Here is a 23168-nt window from a genome sequence, read left to right on the forward strand (position 1 = left end):
CTTGGACGAGGTTTTATATCGAGCTTTCGCTGGTCCTCAACACCAAACAGACCTGAACGTCTCTAGGCGCCAGATCCTGCTCTTGCCGCGGCTCCATCCGCTTGCCTTTACGCGCGTGAATTTGCGAGCTTTTTTGCAACTTTTGCAAAACTTTTTTCAATGCAAGTGCGAAACCTCAGCGTGTCTTTTCTCCTCTCTGAATCCTCGAATATCTACGAGTTTTTTTTTGTTTTTAAGAATATATTTTCACAGACTCTATGTTTGTTCGGCCTTTCTGCGGCGTTTGCGACTTTATTTCTGGACCCATGCGATTCACGCGGAGTTGTTCGATCATTCTTTTCACCCACGTAATTCCTTGAATGTAATTATACAACGTTAATGACTCTCTCGATTCTTTGGTAAATCAGTTTTTCTTGATTTAGTTGTGTTTTCGATCGAATTTGTATCGGTTTTTCCGTGTGTGTCGTTTGGGAGTTTCCTGTTGTTTTGAGACTTCATGGAATTGGACCCGAAAGCCTCTAAATCCTCTAAACCTAAGGTAGGTGCTCTTGATTTCACTTTGCTACCATAGGATTTTTCTGCAGAAAGAAGGAATATGTCGGGCAATTGTAGATTTATTTTGTCTCTGAATTATATAATTCCATCAAAAGTTTTTAATTTGGACATTTATCAAGCGATAATCGTATCAGTTATCGTCTTAAAGACGGTATTTCCCAAAAGGGGGCTCATAAGCCACATAAAAAAACTCAAAATTGAATAATTGATACCAAAGCATAGAAAGTCGCTTTGCGTACATATTCACACAAATTCATCAATAAATCTCAAACCGCACCTTAGATATGACAGTTTAAAGTTTGAGTTTGCAGCATAAAATAAACGGGAAAGCTGTAATACGCTCGTAATAGAGAACCGATTAACTATTTTCTACGTAGACGTGTTTTTAAGTTCCTCGAAGAAGATGAGCACCCTTGAGAGGAAAGAACTCGCTTATGCAATTTCAAGTATCAACTTTGAGAAGACTACACAACCACTAAAAAAAACTTATGGAAAAACGGTCATCGTGTCATCCTTCTTACTATTACATCAGAAAGCATTAAATAAAAGTATCAAAGATGATCCATGCTAAATATGTGAGACTCTTCTTTACTATCTTGTTGAGGTGGTGCGTCATTCAAACATATTGCCACTAGTATACTAGAATTCTAGAGGCAGATTGAAATCAAAAAGCGTTCCCTATTGGCTGAGAACTTAGAAAATAGTTTCGGGAAGAAGCTACTCTGAATTCTCATCCTCCATATTCAAGGCACTTGATCGCAAGAGTAAGATTCAATTTTACACCTCTCGTTGGCAAAAAATTGAACTAGCTTAATCGCATCTTATATCGCAGTATAGTAAGAAATTTTTCCAGTTGAAATTTCAAAATCCGATTTCTCGACTCAACTCGACAAAAATCGCTGAAAATTTACCCTCCTCAAACTAAAATCTCTTTTTCAGTGGCCGGTCACGTGAGCCATTATGAAAAAGTAAATTTAAAAACATCGAACATTGAATGATTTTAGTGATGCAAAGGTAAATTTACAGATCCTTATATTAAAATTAACCATTAGCGTCTCTTCCAAACCATCAAAAATGTAGTTATGCCTTTTCCTCTGAAGAATGACGATCGTAACAACATCCTCTTGCTTTGAAAGGTACAGCCAAATACTAAGTTTTTGGATTTTTAAGTTAATTACTGTCCTTATCTGACTGGAGAAGGCTTAATTTTGCAGCTGACACATTATGTTGGTATTTATATGTAAATTAGCCTTGCCTCCAGCTGTTCAAATTGTTATCAATCCTCTATATGGCATATTGTTATGAATTCGTAAGAACATATTTTCGGGGGTTTTTAAAAATTGAATCGTACCTCAGTGCCATGATTTTGAAAAATTTCATTATAGTTTTTCCTTTCACTGAAAAATGTATTCCCTTGACTTTAAAATTTTGAAAATAATGTGGTACTCTATTTTTTTTAATGCAAGCTATAAAATAGATTAGTGTCACCTAGAATCTGAGATCCAAAATTAATTTATGCCATAGAGGGTTAATGTAGAATGACGAAGTCTCCCCCGCTGCATCTATCACTCTCCTTCGCAGCACCAAGCACTAAGCTCAACTTTCCTCCAGAAAGCAGCGATGTGCAGTAAGAATCATGTAAGATTTGCCGGGGAGATAAGGATGTCACGCGGTTAATACCCATTGATTTGTGGGAAAAAACGATAGGGGACCCCACTCGATGCAGCAGGGTATTTATGATCAAACGCTAACCTACGCGCGCAGCGCCATTAGCGCTGGATGTCGTTGGCGACGTTTTACAAAATACCGATACCCGGGTGGAATTCCTCCACCGTCGCGGCTTGCTTAATGTCGCCGAGATGCACCGCCTCACAGTGGAGCGAGTCGATAGGAGAGCTTGGACAAAATTCGGAAACTTCAAACGCTTATAACTCCGTTTATTCAAAACTTTGCACTGGTAAAAGAAAAACCTCTTGGTTCAAGAGTGCGGTTTCTTGTCGCCGGATTTAAAAGTCTGGACTCTTGTTTCAATGCAAAATCCGCTTGAATCAATGCAAAATCCGCTTGAAACAAGAGTTCAAGACTCTTAAATCCGGCGACAAGAAACTGCACTCTTAAGTCAATGCACCGCGGCTTTGGTCCAAGAGGTTTTTTTTACCAGTGTGAGGTTCTAAAAGTGGTTTTATTGGTTTCCTCGTGAAATTTTCCTCTACAATCACCCCTTGAAGTTTAAAATGTGACGAAATAAACATCATAATTTGCAGTTTTAGTCAAAAATTGCGTGTCCGCCCTCTCCCCTAGACTCGATCCACTGTGCGCCTCTTGATTTTTTATGCGCAAAAATCAGGATAGCTCAGAGATGAGGTGCAATTATGCGGCACAGCCTTACGAATACGTTTCATATTATGTTGTAACCAGTGCCGCTTCGTAAATGTTTATTTTCTTCATCGAAAAACTATGAAGTTTAATATTCCACTCCGGGTTTTCCCTAGGGGTTGTCGCCGTTATATTTTCCCTTTCGTGAAGCTTGTGCTAGTACAGTTTGCTTTGAGGGCTGCAGTTAATAACTTACTCAAATAAGTTCTTAAGAATTGTACTAAAAATTAACGTCTATCGTTTATATACATAATAGTTTCTTGTCTTTGTACCAGAAGGATCACTAACTGTATTCTCTAAGGTTCGACAATTTTTATTTTTCCTTTTCTGAATTCATTTTCAGATGTGTCCTGTGATTTTGAGGTCCTATTTTGAGGTTTAAGACGTTCATAGTCCCTTTATACTGAGAGTAAAAACAATGCGAGTCCATTTCTGATTGGTTCTCTATTTTAGGCCTTCACAGAGTCACAGACTGGAAAGAAGATTTTATTTTCAAAAATTTTTTAGATTATAAACTGGAATTGACCGGTGAATTGGGGGTACGGCGAGGAACAAATGCAATGAGAGAAGGGACGAGGACAGGAATTCGGTAATGGGTTGATCAAATATTACAAAATATATAATATATAATATATATAATCTTCATTCCCGTTTGTGATATTCATGAGCCGCGTTGTCTCAAATCTCTAAGGGACTCTAAGGCATTGTCTCCACGGGACGTTTCATGGGATTTGTCCCAGGGAAGAATCTCACTTACGAAATTGGGGAAAATAGTGTCAATACTAATCACAGTGCCAAGTAAGAGTCCTTGCAGAGTCCCCGGAACGACTTAAAAAGAAGAAGAATAAATTTTGGTGTGTAGTTTAACGGGGAAAAAGCCTGGAAGTTTCATTCCTGCAATTTGAACTTGGGAAAAATCCCATGAAACGTCCCGTGGAGACAAGCTGTCTCAACATTCAGGGTGAAACGGGTGCTCTATTTCCAGTTTATCATTTAGACTACATTTTGCAATTAGGAACTACAATTTCTGGCTCGTTCGCAAAAACACTTAGGTGCGTGGGGGAAGTAATAGTACATACATTGTTTGTAAACTGCGCCCAAAATTGCAGGTCCTTGTCGCAAAATACAGTCCATTAGCCCCAAACCAAACTCGAAGACAATCGACTGGATCATGCATACAAACGACATCCTCCGCGTGGATTTGTATGCGAATCAACTCTTATCCTTATTCGGGAATCTCAAATTAGCTCCGCAGAAATACTCGAAGCACGAATACTAGCCTCAAACTCAGAAGTACAACTTCATTATGAGCTAAGTGTTGAGTTTCCGCTAAGCCTTTCGGTGAGTAATTCACGATGTCAAATGCAATTGGTGAATCAACTAATCCGTTCGGTCAGACTTACTTGGCAAGTCATACGCATTGCGTTCCTGGTAAGGAAGAACGCCGTAAGAACATTCGAGAGTTGCCAAATTTCCTTTCTAGAACATTTATTTTGGACCAAATTTATACATATTTTTCCTTGAAACTTTCAGATATTTTCGATTCAATTGCGTGCAAAATTGTGTGAAAATTTTGGGAAGAAATATTCACAATTTTCCCAGTAAATTCTGTTTTTATCGAAAGAAATTTGGCAGCGTCTGAAGGCCCATACGGCGTTCTTCCTTAGCACGGCAGCACAGCAAGCACGCGGTCGGTAAGATGAATGTTAGGTTGTCACTCTTTAGCCGCTCATAACTCAATCTTTGCGGTGTGTTTATGCTGACTCTCCTTAGCGTGTTTATCACAGCAACGTGGAGTATGTTTGCATCGAAAACTCTGTTGAGGCCCAGGGTTTAATGCAAAAAAATCTCAGGGGCAATGAATCTTAGAAGCATCTGACACATGTAGTAAACTCCTCCTAAAAAGCTGTACTTTCAAACGGACTGGGATATCCTTATTGTCAACTTTTGCACATAATTATGACACCTTTCCGGTGAGAAATAATTTTATATTCCAATGTCATCCAATTGTGAACGTTGCATGTTTAAAAGACAAGAATTCCGAAAAAGTAAAGCGCGGAATTCAAAAATACCAATTTGGTATTATGCGTAACAACGATGTATAGAGGTCATTGAAATAATTGTTCATAAAGGCATAAAAATGCGAGTATTACATTTTGCAAGGAAATCATATGTGACAATTCTAATCAGCTTTTCTCCGACTTTAGTCAAAATTTCAAATATGACTGTACCACTGTGCCTAGGTCGGAATTTTTTAAAGGCTAACTTCAATGTGGTATTTTCGTCTTCTTTTTTGAGATAACTTCCAATTATTATCCTCCGTTTAAAAAAATGTTACCAGTTCTGAAAATATTCCAAATATACCTATCGATATGAGCACTCTTTAGCTCCATGTTACAATTATGAAAAAAAAAAAAAGATTATGAAGAATATAGCTTCCTTAGCGCTAATGATATTATGGGGCGCTGTGGATAAGCGGTTTTAATCATAGAGGAAAAAGTCAAGAAGTTTAGATATTTATGACGGAATTATCACAAAACAACCTAAACACCACTACATCGACCTTAATTTATAATAGCAAATGTGAAGGGTACTCTTGTATTTTAATTATCATTTAATTTGATGCAGGAAACTCCACAATCTTTGAACAAAGGCTCACAGAATATAGATCTTTACGGCATACCGTTATCACTAGACAACTTATGCTTCAAGCTGCCATGCTCACAGGAAATTATGTTATTTTTAACATGAAGATCAGTATGAAGTAAGCGGATTTCGCATTGAAAATGGCAACGATTATTCACCGTAAAATGACCGAAAAGTGAAGGGGATCTTTTACATTTTATTCGTCGTTAACTCGCGGAAGAAAACAGAGCTCTCATTTTAATATTTTCAGAGAGGAAAAAAAGAGGGAAAAATAGAAGAGCAGAGGTAAGTTTGAACCATTATACATCAATAAAAACAATGTAATTGCAACTTGAGAGGTTGCCGCTTCTCTCGTATTTACCTTTACGCGGCATGTTCATGAGATTCAAAAACATGTGGCCACCTCGCTTTCCGCGGGGAAAAAGGTAAGCTCCTCAAGCCTTGGTACTCAAACAGTAAACTCCGTAATTCGATCTCTGTGTGGACAAAACCTTCCATTTATAAGATATAAACGAAAAAAATTTGAAAGAATAAGCATGAATGTGGTTTAATAATTTTAATTTCCGCCACCGCGCAAACCGCACTGTGTTTGGCGCAATACGTGAAGTATCCCTACAGTCTTGTAGGCGCTATGCGTTTCACGCCGACCGCCGCTGACCGCACTGTTTTTGACGCAATGCCTGAAGTATTCATGCAGTCTTGTAGGCACTATGAGTTTCTTGCCAACCGCTGTGCTGCTGACCGCACTACGTTTGACGCAATGCGTGAAGTATTCATGCAGTCTTGTAGGCGCTAATATGTGTTACATGCCGAGCGCCGGCCGCCGAGGGTTTCTGCTTTTCATCTCAAGTCCTCGTCACCATTGCTCTCTGCGCCGCGCCGCTCCAGGTCAAATTGCGTGTTTGGTTTCTCTCTCAACCAGACTAATGAAAGGTGCTGTCTTTCGGTATCACCGAAAGACGAACAAATTAGAAATTACTATACTTTAACTCTCAGGAAATGAGAGATTTTTTTGCCTTTTTTCTCGTTTGTAATTTTATTTTTCTGAATCAGATTGTTTTCTTGATACCTACATTTGAAAAATTACAACATTTGCCATCCCCTAAATTTGCCGCCATGGGCCGCGGTCCATGTGGCCACCCCCTAAATCCGGCCCTGCGAAGATTAATGGTTACACCATTCGAACTCGCGGGTGCGCTAGCTGACACCGTGCATTCAAGAAGAAGGAAAAAACGTATTTTGGCATTCAAAGCATAATAATCGCTACTTTCCATTACTTTTTTTTCAATCTCGAATTTTTTAATTTGTTTATTTGGACGTGTTTCTGTCGAACGGAACTATGTGCATTATGACTTGAGCCCTATTAAGCGTATATTTTTACGGGTCTCAGGGCTCATGTCTTAATGCACATAGTTCCGTTTGACAGAAATATGTCCATTCAACACAAATGGATCACAACTTGTCGACGATTGCTAATTACCTGGGACATATGAAACGAAAGGAATTCTCGTTGCGTCAATCGGAAAAATACATCTGTTTGAAGTAAAGGGAATACTGCCTGAAACGAGATTTCCTGTTGTTTCACCGAAAAATCCATGTCGCGGTTAATTTAACAGGGATCTTGTGAATCCTGCAGGAATTTTTTCTGAGTGCAGCACCCACACCGAAAAGAAAAACTAAGGCCATGAAAGCCGTACTTACAGGCTATATAGACATGCCGTCCGCGTTCCGGGCTCATAGGCCGAAAGCTCTGGACGCAGCACCCAGAGCAATCGAAGCTACGGCTCCAGCACCCAGAACTTTTGGTCTCTGAACCCGGAACGGAAACTATGTCTACATAGCCCATATCCTTTTTTCAGTGCATGATTTACCCTCGCGTTGCAACGCTGCCATGGCGGAAACCGGCCAATAAGTGGTAAGCAGTAGGAAGAAAAGACCATTAATATTCAAGCCGTCACGGATGGCATTAAAAACCGACTCAATAATCGAGGAATGGATTAGACTCCGGGGCGCTCACCCTCCCCCAAGACTCCCCCCCCCCCCTCACCATTCACCGGTGCGTTCAACGTCCGCGATTTCGCGAGCCTCACGACGAGCGAATCGCGGACTAAATAATGACCCTGTAGAGAGTTTGGTAGTGGGAGATAAGGTGCCGGTGCCGGTGGAGCCAGGTGAGGTAGACCAAGAGCTGGCAATTGTTATTACTCGGCCGTCTTTGGCAGACTCAGGATTTTACGACTCCGTCTAGTTTTTCACGCGCGTGGAAATTTTGCGGTTTTCGGTAGGATTTTCCGAGTTTTTTTTCGCCAAGATTTTTCTCGATGGTTTCGGGGTCAGTTCGCGCCGCGAATCGTAGCCAAATGTCGAGATAGATCGGGGTCTTCGAGATTTTAGTTTCACATGAGATTGATTTTTCTCAGTATCGAGTCTTCGAGGTAGCACACGAGAAGCTGTCAGCCATGATGAAATAAAAAGTTGGTGTTTCGGTTTTTTGGTGTTCCTGAAGAAGTCGAGGAGAATATAATCTGCGGAAGGAGATTTTGAGAGGATCTGATCAGGTCGAAAATATCAGGTTAGTTCCATTTTTTGTATATACAGTCTGATCTTTTCATCAGGAACGGGTTGTATTCAATGCCCCGTTGTGTCGTCGTTTTTCAGACGAAAGGACGTAACTGCATTCCAATGATGCAAAATTTCCACTCACAAATTGTGAAATTATCAGGGAATTATCAGGCATTTTTACCTGAAATTTTCACATATTTTCCTCCTGCTTATACATAAAAATCAGCAAATGTTCAAACAGCAATCGAGTCGTCTATTCTTGTAAAAATCTAAGTTGTTTACGTCAATTTTACAACATTGGAATTGAGTTACGTTCTTTTGTCTTAATAGCGGCGAAAAGAGCCTCTACTAAACAAATTTGACCAAGTAACAGGTAGGAATGAAGTCGCATCAAGATCTAAATTAGAAGCCGGAGTTAATTCCTCTGCAAGAATCAATGTTAAAGATATTGGTGGTTTTTCCGAAATATGACTGGGTGTCTTTTTTTTAACCCTGGTTAAACTACAGGTGATATGTTAGATTCGTGGTGATTTCCCGTGATACAATTTGCAGAAAAAGTATTGTAAGATACCGAGTAAGAATCGAACTTTTAGTTTAGGTATTCGCCTAAAAGAGATTTTGGCAGTTGGCAGCAGCTTGCTTTTTTTAAAGACCTCGAGTTTACCGTGTTAAAAAGTTTCGAAAAAACCTGATGTTTATATAATAAAAATATCGAAATTTCAAGGTAAGCGCACTGAAAGTTTATAGTGAAGAGGGATAGAGAGGGATTTAAGGTTACTTTTTTTTTTGAGGAACATAGTGACTCCCCCGCTAAACTGCTAATTCCGCGCTCCATGCACTCAAAGGGTTGAGAAATCGGATCAAATCACTACACATAACATACATGGTTTGATCCATGTACCATTTTTGCCCCTAAGGTCTCATCTCGCAAAAATTATCACATATATTTGCCGGACGATGCAAATAAAATAAGTTCGGGTTACTATTCCGATTTAGAAATAGTTTGTTGGTTATTTGGACTGCATTTTGCAATTTGGAACTATACATTTTAGCTCTTCTGGAAAAACACTTATGTGCATGGGAAACTAATGGCACATACATTGTTTTTAAGCCGGGCTAGAATTTCTACTTCCAAATTGCAAAATGTAGTCCATTTGGCCATGATTGATCCCTGAATTAACCCTTTTATGAATGTGATTCAGGGACTGAGCATGGTCAGACCTCACCTTATTTCACTTGAGAAAACGTCAGTGTATTCTGAAAGTTTGAACTCTCCATCAGATGAATCAGGAAGATGCGCTTCGCATACAAATCAAGGAATGAGTCCATGCAGGAAACGAAATAATTGGAGGCCGTGAACCTATTGTCATACAAAAGGCTCTCACCTGAATCTTCAAACATTCAAGGGCAACTTATGCAAATCGTTGGGATTTTGGATCATTACAGCTGCTCAAACCAAAGGAAACCATGTCTGTCTAGCACTCACTTTTCCTCGGATATTTTGACTGGAAACAAATATTTAACCTGAACTTTATCCAGAATGCAACAGTGAAAAAAACTCCGGCTTTAGAAGCCGCACTTACGGGCCATATAGACATACCGTCAACGTTCTGGGCTCAGAGGACGAAAGTTCCGGACGTAGCACCTGGAGTAATGGAAGTTACGGCTCCAGCACCCGGAACTTTCGGCTGAGCCCGGAACGGACAGCATATCTATGTAGCCCGTAAGTTTCGTTTTTTAGCGAAGGAAATGACTTCATGATAGTATAACCGAAGCCATATTTTAAATTTAAATTTGGCAATGCATTTAAAGACATAAGCATCACTGTTCATGAGGATATTTCGAAAATCTTTGGTCAATACGGCTCTGTAATTACTTGGATCTAGTTTTTCTGGAGTCTTTGACGTTTATAAATGATAAATCAAACTACCCTCATCTACCCATGAGAATAGGATGTTCAAACACTTTTCAACTTGACATGAACAGATCGATAAATCGAAGAGGCATACGTCATTGCCAAAATGTATTAGAGTCACGGTTATCTCAGGTTAACAAACGTGCAAGCAGCAATACCTATCAACGCACACTTTCGAACATTTGTTAAAATAGTTTCGGTCAGTTTTCTGTCTTCATGTGTTAAACTTATGAGTCAACATGCTGTTCATCGCCCGTTTTTATGAGCAAAATCAAATATTGATCCCCGAAATTATTATACAAAGAGAGCTTTTATTCGCGAGGTCTCCAACACACTATGTCTTTCAATCCTAATTGAGATTCTTCAGCATGCGTTTATCAAGATTTGGTGCAGGAAATTGTATACGAATGTGTGCCAAAACCAAACATAGACAGGTAGGCATGGACATAGACATAGACATATACATAGACATAGGCATAGACATAGACATAAACATAGACATAGGGGGAATCCTCCTCTAGCCTTTTGTCAACAGTTTAATAACATCACCAACCCCCTAAAATTATCATTTCGTTGGCTATTATGTGGCATTTTGAGATTAGCTCAAAACACATGTTCATTTATGGTAAATTTATTATACGTATTGCACAATGTGTATATCATTGTCCAACAAGAGAGTACAATGTGCGATGCTCTTCAGAGGATAGAGAATGTTAAATCCTTGTAAGCAAAAATGACCAATTATTCTATGATAACAACTTGGAGGGTCTCTGTGTGTCCTTGGAAAAAATTCTAAAATTATACGATGACGTTAAATTGGGGAAATATAAAAGAGTGCAAATTCATTTTTCCGTGTTTCAATTGAAACAGGAGCGGGCAAAGAGAGGTATGAAACCAAGCAAGAAACAGAGATAAGATTTGTGACGACCAGTTTTGGAATACGAAGAAGAAGGGGTTACAGAGATGAAGAGGAACATTGGTCCTCAAATAACTGTTAACTCACAGACTCCATCATTTCGCCGTGACACACCTGCAAAGCAGCGCTAACAGTGTTGCTAATTACATACTCAAGTAATGCTCAGAATGAATAGAGCTATTAATAGCCCGATTTTCAAAAGCTCTGCGAATCGGTGCGAAAGTATTTTTGCCAGTCCCTCGGTTTCAAGCTAATCTCGTGTCTGCAGCAAATGCGCAAAGAAGAGATTATGCATAACCGAGACACAGGAGCAGGTTTTTCTTTTTTCCGATTTCCTTATATTGCCAATCGACTAAGAAATACGTTCCTCGATTAGTGCGACGGTTCTGAATTCCCCTAATAGTCTATTTATAAATGAAAAATCTTATTAAAAAGAGATCAGATTAACAGTGAAATTCACACTCTAATATTCCTCAGTAATGTTAGCACCTTGGAAACTAGCTCACTCCTTAAGTATCCAAGGAAATCGAGGAGAGCCCCGGAAATTTTTCGTCACATTACATTCACGCTAAAATCATGTCAAATTCTCAGGATTTTCTAAGAGTTATACGAGAAAACTAGCTCTGTCCCAGCTATGGCAGCTTTTTATATGAGGTATATGGGATCCAAAGAGCGCAAAACCCATGTTCAGGTTGCAAGTCACACCGTAGTCCGGACGTTTTGTATACTCATCATGGCAGATCGGAATTTTACGAAATTTTAATCTCGCAACTGTCACGGGAAGAAAGAGTTATTTTGAGATTAAGTCCCAATTTATGAATTTCCAATTAATTGTGCTAGTACCCCAATAAATTAGGTTACTAACCCAAATGTTGCGATACTACCCCAACCTGAATTGCGGTGCCACCAAAATTAAATGGAAATGTCCATATTATCCAACAAATTGGGGTAGTATCGTAATTTTAGGGGATAACCCCCAACACATTCTTTCCCCGTGACTTTTTTTTTACAATTGCCAACATTAAATCTTCTTCAATCCAGTGCAGTTCATTCTTTTTGGGCGATTTCCATCCCCAAGTTAGTGTCTTTCGAGCATTCCTCGATGGCTCGGTATAAGTAACTCGATTGGACGTACTTATGCTAAAAGGAACTATGTGCATAGACTTTGCGTGTAACATAGTTCCTTTTAGCATAAATACGTTCAATTATGAGTTTTCAATGTATTTACACCCCTTTTTCCGTGAACGGCAACAAATAGGATTTTTTTTTCTTCTTTGTTTTTAATCAGCGTATGCGCCAATAACAAAAATTATAATTATCTTGCGCATAAAACAATTCGAAAGTCGAAAGCTTTTATCAAATCGTCACGGTTCCTACCTCGAGCGTCAAGCATGACAACTTCGACCGTGAGCTTTTGTAACGAACCAAAACAAAAATCCATCAGTAACGCAAGCTGCTTGTTCGTCGCTCGACTCCAGTCGCGTACAATCAAAACCACGTATCTGCACGAGTCATCTACTTCAGTTACGCGATTTTAACGCAGTGGAGCAGGCCTCTCTATCGCTCGAGTCTCGCCTTTTGAGCTCAAATTTACTCGGCGATAAAAATTCGAGCGTCTGCCAAGCCGAGGCGTCTACCGTATTATCAGTATCTTCTTAAAACACGGGGCCTAGATAACGCGGATCAATAAAGAGCCCATACACGCGCGCCTTGTCATGCTTCAAACATATCCTCAATTTTAAAGATCAATTTTTTGAAGAGCTTGTGATGGAAGTTCGTAAAAATTGGCAAAGATGGAATCATCACTCGAGAAAATCATCTAGCACCCGATTCGGCGAATCGGCCGAATCTTCAGCACGGAAGGAGACAAAACTAGTATTTCGCGAGCGCTAATGGAAAAATTACCGTTGTCGTGAAGAGATAAAACAATGCTAAATAAAGATGTAACGCTATCCCTCGAGTCTAAGTCACAGCTAAAAATGGATCGGACTCAATCAAGCCAACCCAAATTTTAAAAATATCGATTGTGAGTCAATAAACGATTCGTGAAGTCCTAAATCCCGCACCTCTGACTGAACTCAAAACGACGCTAATAGACTCGCAGTACATACATATTACAAGATAAGGGTCGAAAAAACGAAAAATAATGTTCTAAGTAATGAAATATACTAGTTTAAAGCTTTTTGACAGAAATTCTCAAAATTTTGAATCTTCGAGAAAAAGTTATTTCGATTTTCACTTCTTTTAGTAGTTTCGTTTTTAGGGTTTTCTACCGGGAGCAAGTCCACTGATTCCATATACTCCAATTCCAAACTCATGTTGATCGTCTATACTTTTCAAGGCCTCCGATGTATGGAGTGTACTTTACGAATGTATATAACAACCGTCCGGGATAATAATGCTACAACATCTATAAAGCTCTCTCCTACCGTGCGAAGGAAAAACGCTGTGTGAGCCCTCAGCCGTTGCCAAATTTCTTTTAACAAAACACACATCACCGGGAAAATTCGTATACATTTTTCTTCAAATTTGTCATAGAATTATGTTCGCAATATGATCTAAATGATCTGAAAATTTGAAGGAAAAATAATTATAACTCTTTTCGAAAATAAACATTTTCCGAGAGGAAATTTTGCAACATTCGAATGCTCATACAGCGTTTTTCCATAGCACGGCAATATTCAAAAGTACCTTTTTGTTGCCATTAGTTCTTCCTCGCCTTACTCTTCTCTTTCTTTATTTACGTCGTATTTCCTTAAAATACGTAAAAGAAAAAACTGACACCGTTTCCTTTCGCTCAATGTGAATAGAAACCGAGATGATGAACTTTATTTTCATCAGTGAAGAACATTAGCGGAAAAACTACATCATCAATGAGGTCGAGGCTCATAATTTCGACTCTCATTTTGGAGTGCGGAAAAACGGCGTGGGACCTCCAGCTCCGACAGCCTACAAAGCAGCAACTTTGAAAACTGTTAAAAGCATGATGTAGATTCCAATTCTCTGTTGGATATCCTCCGGAAAAGATTTTCCTCGCAATAAAGTTGTAATATCATTGAAATGGAAGTTTCTTGGTTTTCGCTGTAGCCTCGCCAAGTTCCCATAGCCGAAACTTTCTGATGTTTTCTGCTTTATCCTGCACCCATTTTTCACTTATCCTCCACTCTTTATCTCCTCGTCGGGGAACAGCCGTTTTGATGAAAGTTTCAATTTAAACCAAAGGGTGAGCGAGAATCAAGACAGGTTGGGAAAAGAGATTCGCCCTCTGTCTCTGACATATAACTCAGCAACTCTGCAGAGTAAGTACTAACTTGTAAGCAGGCTGTATCCACCACTTTGGCGTTCATTCCCAAATACTATCATTAAATTTGTAATACATTTTACAGCCCCAAGATCTTGCTATTTTTATACAAAATTCAACGTTGTAATTCCTCATCTTTGATTGAAAATAGGTTGGAACTTTTTGAGACATTATATCTTTAGCTACGAACTTCTCAGAGCATTTTGACTTAATTTTGTAGCTTTTGCCATAAAAAGATCCCAACGATTTGAAAATTTGACCCCGTGGTAATAAATCAACTTTTAAGTTTTAAGGTAGTAAAACGATTTTACGTATTTCAAATTTTTGTGGCTTTTCTTATTTTTCCGCATTTTAAGTTAAAAGCAGAAAAAAGATTTAGATCAAAGAGCGGAAACTTGACATGTCCGATTTTGATAACATGTATCCGAAATTTATGGATCTATATGTAGTGGAACTCTGCAGATCACATATCGACGGTGAAAGTCGGCAATCGCATAACTCGTTTGCGGTGTCTGAAAATCTCCGCCTCTACGTCATTTTTTTAAAGGAGAGCAAATTGACATTATTTCTTTAAGTTTTTGCAGAATTTTCTTCGCATTGAGAAGAAAAATCATGACAGTTTTAAAGAATTGCCGTTGAGTAGTTTTCCATTTAAAAAATAAAGTATGACAGGAAGTCTGCGACGTCGCAAATCGAGTTATGTGATTGCCGACTTGCACCGTCGATATGTCATCCCATTAATAAAAATGACAATATTTACTTAAAAAAAAAAAATGAAAATTATACCCAACAGCATTAAGAATCATGAAATATCAGTGATATGGCAAGCATAATTTTTTTGCTGGTGAGATAGGAACTGCAGTATGGTCCAGGAAATCCGGGAGTCAATTTATGACATGGAACTCTGGTCTTGCTTCACTGACGCTCATAATAGATTAACATGCTTACCTACAAGTGCAAATTGTTGGGACATTAAACCGAAAATTCGGTGATTTTCCACGATGACATTGAAATCGTTGTACTAGTTGAAGAATAAACACCATTATGACATTTTATGATTAAATTAAGGAAAGGATAATGAATTTCCTTTCATTTTGAGCGCTTTTTTTCCAGGAAGTCTGCAACTTCGCGAAAAGAGATCCACTTAGTTTCGCATAGGCCCTTGAAGTTCATCGTATTAGGGTGAAAATAAGGAAACTTGAAATCAGAAGCGGACTCATAAGATGAATTAATGAAATTCATGGGACAGAAATTTGAGAGCCCTGGAGTTTCTTAGTTGTTGAATATTTGTTCTTGTCCATCCGAAGTCCGAACCCAACTTGAGCACGGGTTACTTCGTGGCGACTGGACATTGGATGAGGTCCCTTGAGAAGGGCCTCCGAAAATAGCATCGTCGTCGGTCTGTAGGAAAAACAGTATAACTCCGATTTTACATGAGCTTATGAGACATTCAGGCACTTACAATGGGGCTTATCTAAATATTTACGTCCGTTTACTCGCCGTAGGTGAAGCTCATCCCTGAACATGCAAACTCGATTCTTCGATGACGGACTTATGAGGCACCCCCAGACAAATTTTATGGATAGTTCAAAAGAGCTTACTCAGTAATTTTTAATTCTTGTTTCAACGAGCGATATGACAGCGTTGCCGCGGTCGGTAGGCCGCATAACCGAGACAAACAGCATCCAATCATCTCGAGTAATTTCGACAACGAATGCGTTCCTGTGAAGATGTCTCACGAGCAACCGCAAAAATTAGTCGGAAAAATTCGAGAAGGTGTCTGTTTCTGTCACTACACAGCAGTAGACTATACTACCGTGCTAAGAAAAACGCCGTATGAGCCTTTAGGCGTTGCTAAATTTCCTCTGGTAAAATACTGATTTTCAGGGTAATTTGTGAATATTTTCCTTCCGATTTCTCTGGGGATTTTATTCGCAATTTACTGTAAAGTGTCTGACCATGAGAATTTCAAGGGAAATTTACGACTTTCCTTACAAGTTCTAGTTTTATTGGGAAAGACTAGACAACATGTAAATGTTCATACGATGTTTTTCCTGAGAACGGTCGACTGGAAGGATGGCTAACGTGGGAGAAGCAGAATGGAGCCGCCTATCGGGTGTCACTTGTTAATGACTTAATTGCTTCGACATCGTGGAAAATAACCAAACTTGAGTGGAATGCTGCAGCTTAAAATGAAGATCCGAACTCTCGGATAGACTTACTCTTACATGACAGGAGCTTAACGAGATACATTGTATCCTACTGTGAAGAGTGGAAGAAAAATTTCGGAAATATCTCCGCTTTAAATGTCTGGCAAACCGGTATATCCTAGTGTTGAAATTATCAGGAAAAGCTCATTTACGCCAGAGTACTCAAGGCCAAAAATTGAATAGGTCACTCTTAAAATAAGGACCTCAGCGCCAGAAACGCGAGCACGAGAAAACAGTAGAAACTGTAGTAATCGACTTTTTTACTACATGATGTTAAATCGTAAATTATATGATAGTGTAATTAAATAATTAATCGCTTTAAAATTAAAGAGCTCTGAATTTTAGAACGGGTCGATTGAAATGTTTTTTAAACTGTTTTTCTCGTTTTATAATTTCTAGGGCTTAAGTTTTTTGTTTACAAAATGACCGATTTAAATCAGTTAAATATCTCCAACTACGAATACTACTTTGATTGTGAGTTAGTTGAGGCGCTTTGATGCAACTATTCGTGTCCCACGGATGTGTGTGTTGCGTGCTCAAAATTGAAGGCACTTCCGCTTTTCTCACCTCCTCAGGAATGCATGGAGTTGTTTTAGTTGTAGCATCCGAGGAACAGAATGCTTTTATAGAGAGATCTGGATATTGCACCTCAATCATTTTACTCCAAAAAAATTATTCTCTTGTAATTTCAAGACAGATTGCTGCTCAGTAATTTTTCAGGAAAATAAAACATAAGAAGACCCGATGCAGGTATATACGCTAAGCGTTAAGTGAGTTAAGCTCTTCGAAGTTAAGTTCATCCATATTTTCGTCCTCGTTAGAAATTAAACGATCACATTATGCCACTTAAAAAACCACTATATAGAGATATCTATTCTGCCGTGCCAAGAAAAAACGCAGTATGAAAATTCCAGAGTTGCCAAATTCCCTAGAATAAAACATGCATTTGTGAGGAGAGTTTTGCATATAGTTTTCTTTGAAATTTTCAGATTTTTAGATTAAATCACAAACATAATTTCCTAAAAAAAAAAAAAAAATATTCACAATTTTCCCGGTTAGTTTGACTTATATTGAGGGAAATATGGCAATATCTTAAGCCTCATACGGCGTTTTTCTCAGCACAGCAGTATTGAAATTACTAAACCGTACAACAGTATGTACATTTTTATTCTTCGAGTGGTGAATCAGCGTACATTTTTACCGTTGCAGCAGCCCAGATTGTATTGAATGCAAGCGCTGAAATCTCGAGACAGGGCTTTTAGTCATCCCTCTTCGCGGGGTTCCATGCAATTTCATTCAAAGCGGTGGACGAGCTCCATTTTTGCAACTTCATTTTGAATGACTGAATGGCGGAAAGCTTTGCATGCTTACCTGCTTACATCCATCTTATTGGTCAAAGGAGAGAAAAGATAAGCACGAGTTTTGCTTTTCTTTTTTTTTCGTGGCTCTATTTATCTTGCTCAAAGGTTGACATCTCCCGTCTGCGGTCGGAGGAAGAAAATTCTTTTCATTCAAGAAGGAGGAAGTTAAAACTTCGGAAAGAGAAAGAGTTCGCAACTTTCCGAGTCATCGATTATCTAGTCATGTCGTCGGGGAAGAGGCGGATTCAAATCGTACTTTCGTTGGCCCGGAGCTCTGTCACCAATAGTGATAACGACTTGTCCTCTGCAACTTAACCCGCTTTCGATGTTTGAATCAGGCTCAGAGGTGAAAATACTACGTTGAAATAATAACCCCCACAATTATTTAACTCATGAAGTTATCAGATCTCATCCAACCAATGGAAAAATGGACGTATTTCTGCCGAACGGAACTATGTGCATTAAGACATGAGCCCTGAGACCCATACGAATATATGCATGACAGGGTTCACGTCATGATGCACATGGCTCCGTATGGCAGAACTACCACTTGTTTATTTTTAATCCTCGTATATAAACCACCCATTTGCTAAATACAATTCTAGCTGGAGCGCATTTTAGCTATGCATTCACGACTACTAAAATGTCAAAGGAAATCGACAAGGCCAGCGTGTATGAAGGCTATTAATTGTAATCTTCCGTAGCATCTCTAAGGCGCAATGATACAACTATCTTGAACTCTCCGGAATGCGTGAGGTATCACGCCGCATTTGAAGGTTTTTTCAAAACAGCCAAGTTCCCATACCCGGATTATCGTTTTGCATAGTTCATATTCTTTTGTTTTCTTTTTTACCACTTGTTTATTCATAATCCTCCTATAAAAATTACCCATTTGCTATATACAATTCTAGCTGAAGCGCACTTCAGCTATGCATTCACCACTGCAAAAATGTCAAAGGAAATCGACAAGCCATACGTGCATGGAGGCTTTTTCCATTTTAATCTTCCGCGGCATTCTTACGGCGCAATGATACAACTATTTGAACTCTCCGGAATGCGTGAGGTATCACGCCGCATTTGAAGGCGTTTTCAAAACAGCCAAGTTCCGATATCCGCAGAAGTACGTCCAAATGATAGATCTAATCTCAATATTTGCGTATTTTGGAGAAATTCTGAGGCTGATGTTGCAAATTAGACCATCATTCTATTAATCACTTTATAATTTTATACGTTTAGAACATGAATAGTTAAAGTAAAAATTAAATACTTTTCCAATTGTGATATTGCAAATTGCCGCATTTTTTTTTTAAACAGATGCAATCAACAATTTTTCGAGACTTCTTTCATAGATATTCTTCCCTAATTTAACTATATTTCCAGAACATACCAGAGAGATATTTTGATTAGTTTTCTCAAAAAAGAAATAAATAAACCTGAAAAAAAAAACATGAAAAGAGGTTGTTAAGTTTGAGATGGGAATACTCATTCGGCACATGCGCAGAACGGTGTTACCTCGGTCATTTTACGCCCCAAAACTATATGCACCTCAGTTTACGTTTCAGCCCTTAACCGGTAGCTGTATAAGGAGCAGAAAAGGTTAGGTAACTTTTTTTTTTTAACTCTACAAGTATTGTGCCTCCGACGTGAAATTTTTCCCATGGATGGAGCAAACAGAGAACCCGAATAATTTATTCTTAAGCCCTGCTACTAAAGATTTCATCGCGAAAATAAAAATAAAATGCACCGAGATAACATTTCATCATGAAGCGATGGAAATATTGATAGTACTTTCTGCGAAATCCATCTCAGCCGGATGCCGGGGCTAAATCTGTTTTTTCAAAGATATTAAGTACTTAATCAAAAGAAGAAAAACATGAATAGCAGAAAATATTAATCGGAATGAAATGATGAAACCTCAACGGATTTTCGTGAAGAGTTGAAATTAAAACCGGCGGAAAACAGTCAGGAAGCAGGAAGCGCTCCAGACCGCAGAAAATGCGCGTTTTGAATTATTTTGTTATTCATGAGCATCGAAGAATTGATTTTAGCGTCGTCTCCAAGAATCGGCGCCGTTAGTTTGTTGTCATTCACACTTTATTACTCCTAGTTGTGTGCATTTCAAAGTGGGTCAGTCCTGCTTTGTGTGCAGGAGCACCCGTGGTTACGTTCAGCTAATCCGCGACCGAATAAAGTAATTCCGGTAACTCTAATTATGTTTTCCCTTTAATTGCGGTGCATTTCGTTGCTCCTCTAACGCAAAAACGCATCTCTGTTTGCGCGTGAGCTCTGGTGTCCATATAATTCATGAGTTCTAGGGCTCATGCAAAAATGGAGATACGCGCTTTACCTCATAGGAGTGACGATTTTTCCAACTCGAAACAAACACCGACTGATGACTTAATTACGTGTACTTCTTGTTGTCTGTGCTATTCATGCTTCTCGATTCTCTATTCCTATGTTTTGAACGTGGATTGGGTTCTGTAACGCTCGATGCTCACCACAAGTATGGGCTTTTTTTGTTTTTTTTTTGCGTCGCTAAGTCATTCAAAAGTATCACGTATTTACAAGTACCATGCGATGAAAAGGATCGTCTATACTTAGAAAAGGATCAGTCTCCAATTAGAAATTTCATCATGATGCATCCCGTAAAATAGGTATAGACCTTCAACGAGCAAAGCTTGCTCTGTGATCGGGACAGTCCGGGTTCGATTCCCGGCCAGGTGACCCGAGTTTAATGGTCTCAAACAACGGTTATGAAATTTAAGGACGGTAAAGCGCAAGATTAATCCCTCGTGATATATTTGAAGTAAAAAAAAAAAAAAAAAAAAAAAAAAAAAAAAAAATAAAAAAAAAAAAAGTCGAGTCGAGGAAACATAGTGTGGGCCCAAAGACGGCCCTTATAGACACCCCATTTCGCTCTTCATTCAATGAAAGTCGAATCGAGTGAGGCGCCCACTTTTCTGCACCCTCCCTAGTCTATATTTTTAGCGTATCCGATCCAGAAACCCTAGTATAGGCCCACTTTATTTACACCAGTATCACAGGGGCCTCCGTCGGAGATAGCGGCAGTACGATGATGGCGCTGCGCACAGTGGAACGAATCTTTGGAAGAAGTCGGGCACTAAAATTTTATCAAAAATTTTAAAATTTGACCTCTATCTCGTCACAATTTTAATTTTAATGGGTGCTTTTCGTAGACTATTTAACGAAAAAACCAATGAAACTACTTTCAAAACATCAACTTTTCTTATTAATAAAGATATACGCTCTTAAAGTTTTTAAACCATGTCCGACCTCTTCCATTGACTCGATCCAATGTGCGGCTCGGCGGAGCGCAAAATATTTACTTCGGATAAGTGATTTTCCCGGTCGGAGATTCCCGCGGATCGCGCTGCGTCAAAACAAACAAGCAAATTACACACGGGATCCCCTCTTTTTTCTTCCCCCCGCCCCGCAACCCCCCCCCCCCCCCCTGGCCGCGGCACGGAACCATAGAGCAATTTTAACGTCCGTAGAGGCGCCGCGTCGCGTATCCGGCATTTTCGCGCGCGGAATACAAATTGGCACCGCATCGTTGCCAAACTTAAGGGCCCTCACTCGAGTCCGGCAAAAACCATCGATTTACATAGAGTCCCTCTTTAAGATAAGCGGTTTTCGTTCGCAGGGTGGAGATGCGTACGACTTAACTACAAATCGACGCTTGTGTTCTCGCCGGTAAAGAGATAAGCTCGTTAAACTGAAGTTTAGGCGGGTCTTTAAACGGATGCCCATTTTTACAGTCGGTGCGGCGGCGTGGCGCACAGTAAAACAAGGTATTGCAACAAGTCGGCAGGAAATTTTGTACTTAAACTGCTAGTTTTGATGTTCAATTTGTCTTAGCATGAAATTCAAGGAAATCTTTTTGAAGGAAATTTTAAGAGGAATCCAATAAAACCACTATCAAACTTCACTGTCTCGTACTATCGAAAATTCAAGCTTTTGGAGTTTCCATATCAAATCCAACTTCTCGAATGGATTCAATTCACTGTGCGGTGGTTTGTTTCGGAGGTTTCTTTCCGGGCTCGGTTTCGACTCCTTTTCTTAAAAAAGACGGATATGCAATGTATTTTGAGTAGGCTGTTCGTCGTTTTTACACGTAAGCTTTCGAGCCATCATTTGCACTCCATTTCAAAGAGCGGCGTGAGGCGTGAATAAACAGCCCTAGGTTAGGGAGTGAATGTTTACGGTAGTGCATATCATTTTTACAACTTCGGAATTCGCCTGCAGTACATGATGCAGCCGTTATTTTATTTTTATCTGTTTGTGTGAAGTCGTGTATTAATTAAATTTCCTTCTTTTTCGTCCTATTTCACTCACTCCACGCGGATTTCGACTATTTTTGTTTCTCTTTCTATCTGAGAGTTGACTGTATTTATGAAGGTCACGTTTTTGGTCTCCAGCCCCTGCCTTTAAAGAGGTCGTTTCTATTTTTATCCTCTAGTTTATGCGTTTGATATACAAATCCACACAAAAAATAAATAAATAAATTATTCGCAACTCTTTTGGTGTTATTTACTGGCTGGTAAATAAATTGAAATTTAATTGTAACTGGCTTACCATTGACTTTCTTATTCACATATAAGGTAATGATTTTTTGGAGAAAGAATGTTACCTTGACATTTTAACTTCACGTGCTAAGGTGCGTTACAAAATTCATAAATGTCTGTAGCTACAAATAGATAAAATTCATGTTCGCTCGATAGCACAAAATTCTGAAATTCACCTTTATTCTACGAGCCTTAATCATAGTTGCTCGTCGCTCCATCGACAGCTAGTCTTTCTTTGGTGGCTCCACATGATTTACATCGTGATTAAGGAAGCTTTAATGAGGCCATTGAAATAGTATCATAAAAAGAACACGCTTAACAAATCTTGAGTAAAATGCTGCAGAATAATTTCGGAAATAGATCCACGCGCAATGAATAGGAATAATTTTCCTCTGGGGAAAAAAATGGGAGGAAAAATTATGCGATTTTGACAAACTTATGAAGGGCGCACCGAAAAATTTTCACAACGGCAATTTTTTTTTTTCTAAATTAGTGATTGTAAGTTGTAGCAGATCATTATAATACCTTGCAAGAATCTATTTCCGAAGTTTAATTGTTGAATTTTACCTGAGATCCCCCAACACGTTCCTTAAATGATGCTAGATTTGTTATGGACCTCCTTACACTTTCCTTAATCACAATGTAAATTATACAGGGTGTTCCAGGGTTACACGACCAGACTGCACCCCCAAACCCCCTCTTAAAATTGAGATTACGATTTTTTTTAGATTATATATGAA

The 23168-nt window shown here is 39.0% G+C and overlaps 1 protein-coding gene across 2 annotated transcripts in view; it reads left to right on the forward strand.

Moving 5' to 3' along the window:
* Positions 1 to 481: 481 nt before the first annotated feature.
* LOC109033933 (facilitated trehalose transporter Tret1-2 homolog) overlaps positions 482 to 23168 on the forward strand; it is a 95269-nt gene continuing 72582 nt past the window's right edge. The window contains exon 1 of one of the 2 annotated variants that reach the window (XM_019046791.2): positions 482 to 538. In XM_019046791.2, the coding sequence (XP_018902336.2) occupies positions 497 to 538 (42 nt within the window). In that variant the 5' untranslated portion in view covers positions 482 to 496. Of the gene's footprint in view, positions 539 to 7758; positions 8150 to 23168 lie in introns of those variants that run through there. The other variant, XM_019046794.2, reaches the window with a different exon arrangement.

The sequence above is a fragment of the Bemisia tabaci genome, chromosome 8 (assembly GCF_918797505.1).
Source record: "Bemisia tabaci chromosome 8, PGI_BMITA_v3".
Taxonomy (NCBI): Eukaryota; Metazoa; Arthropoda; class Insecta; order Hemiptera; family Aleyrodidae; genus Bemisia; species Bemisia tabaci.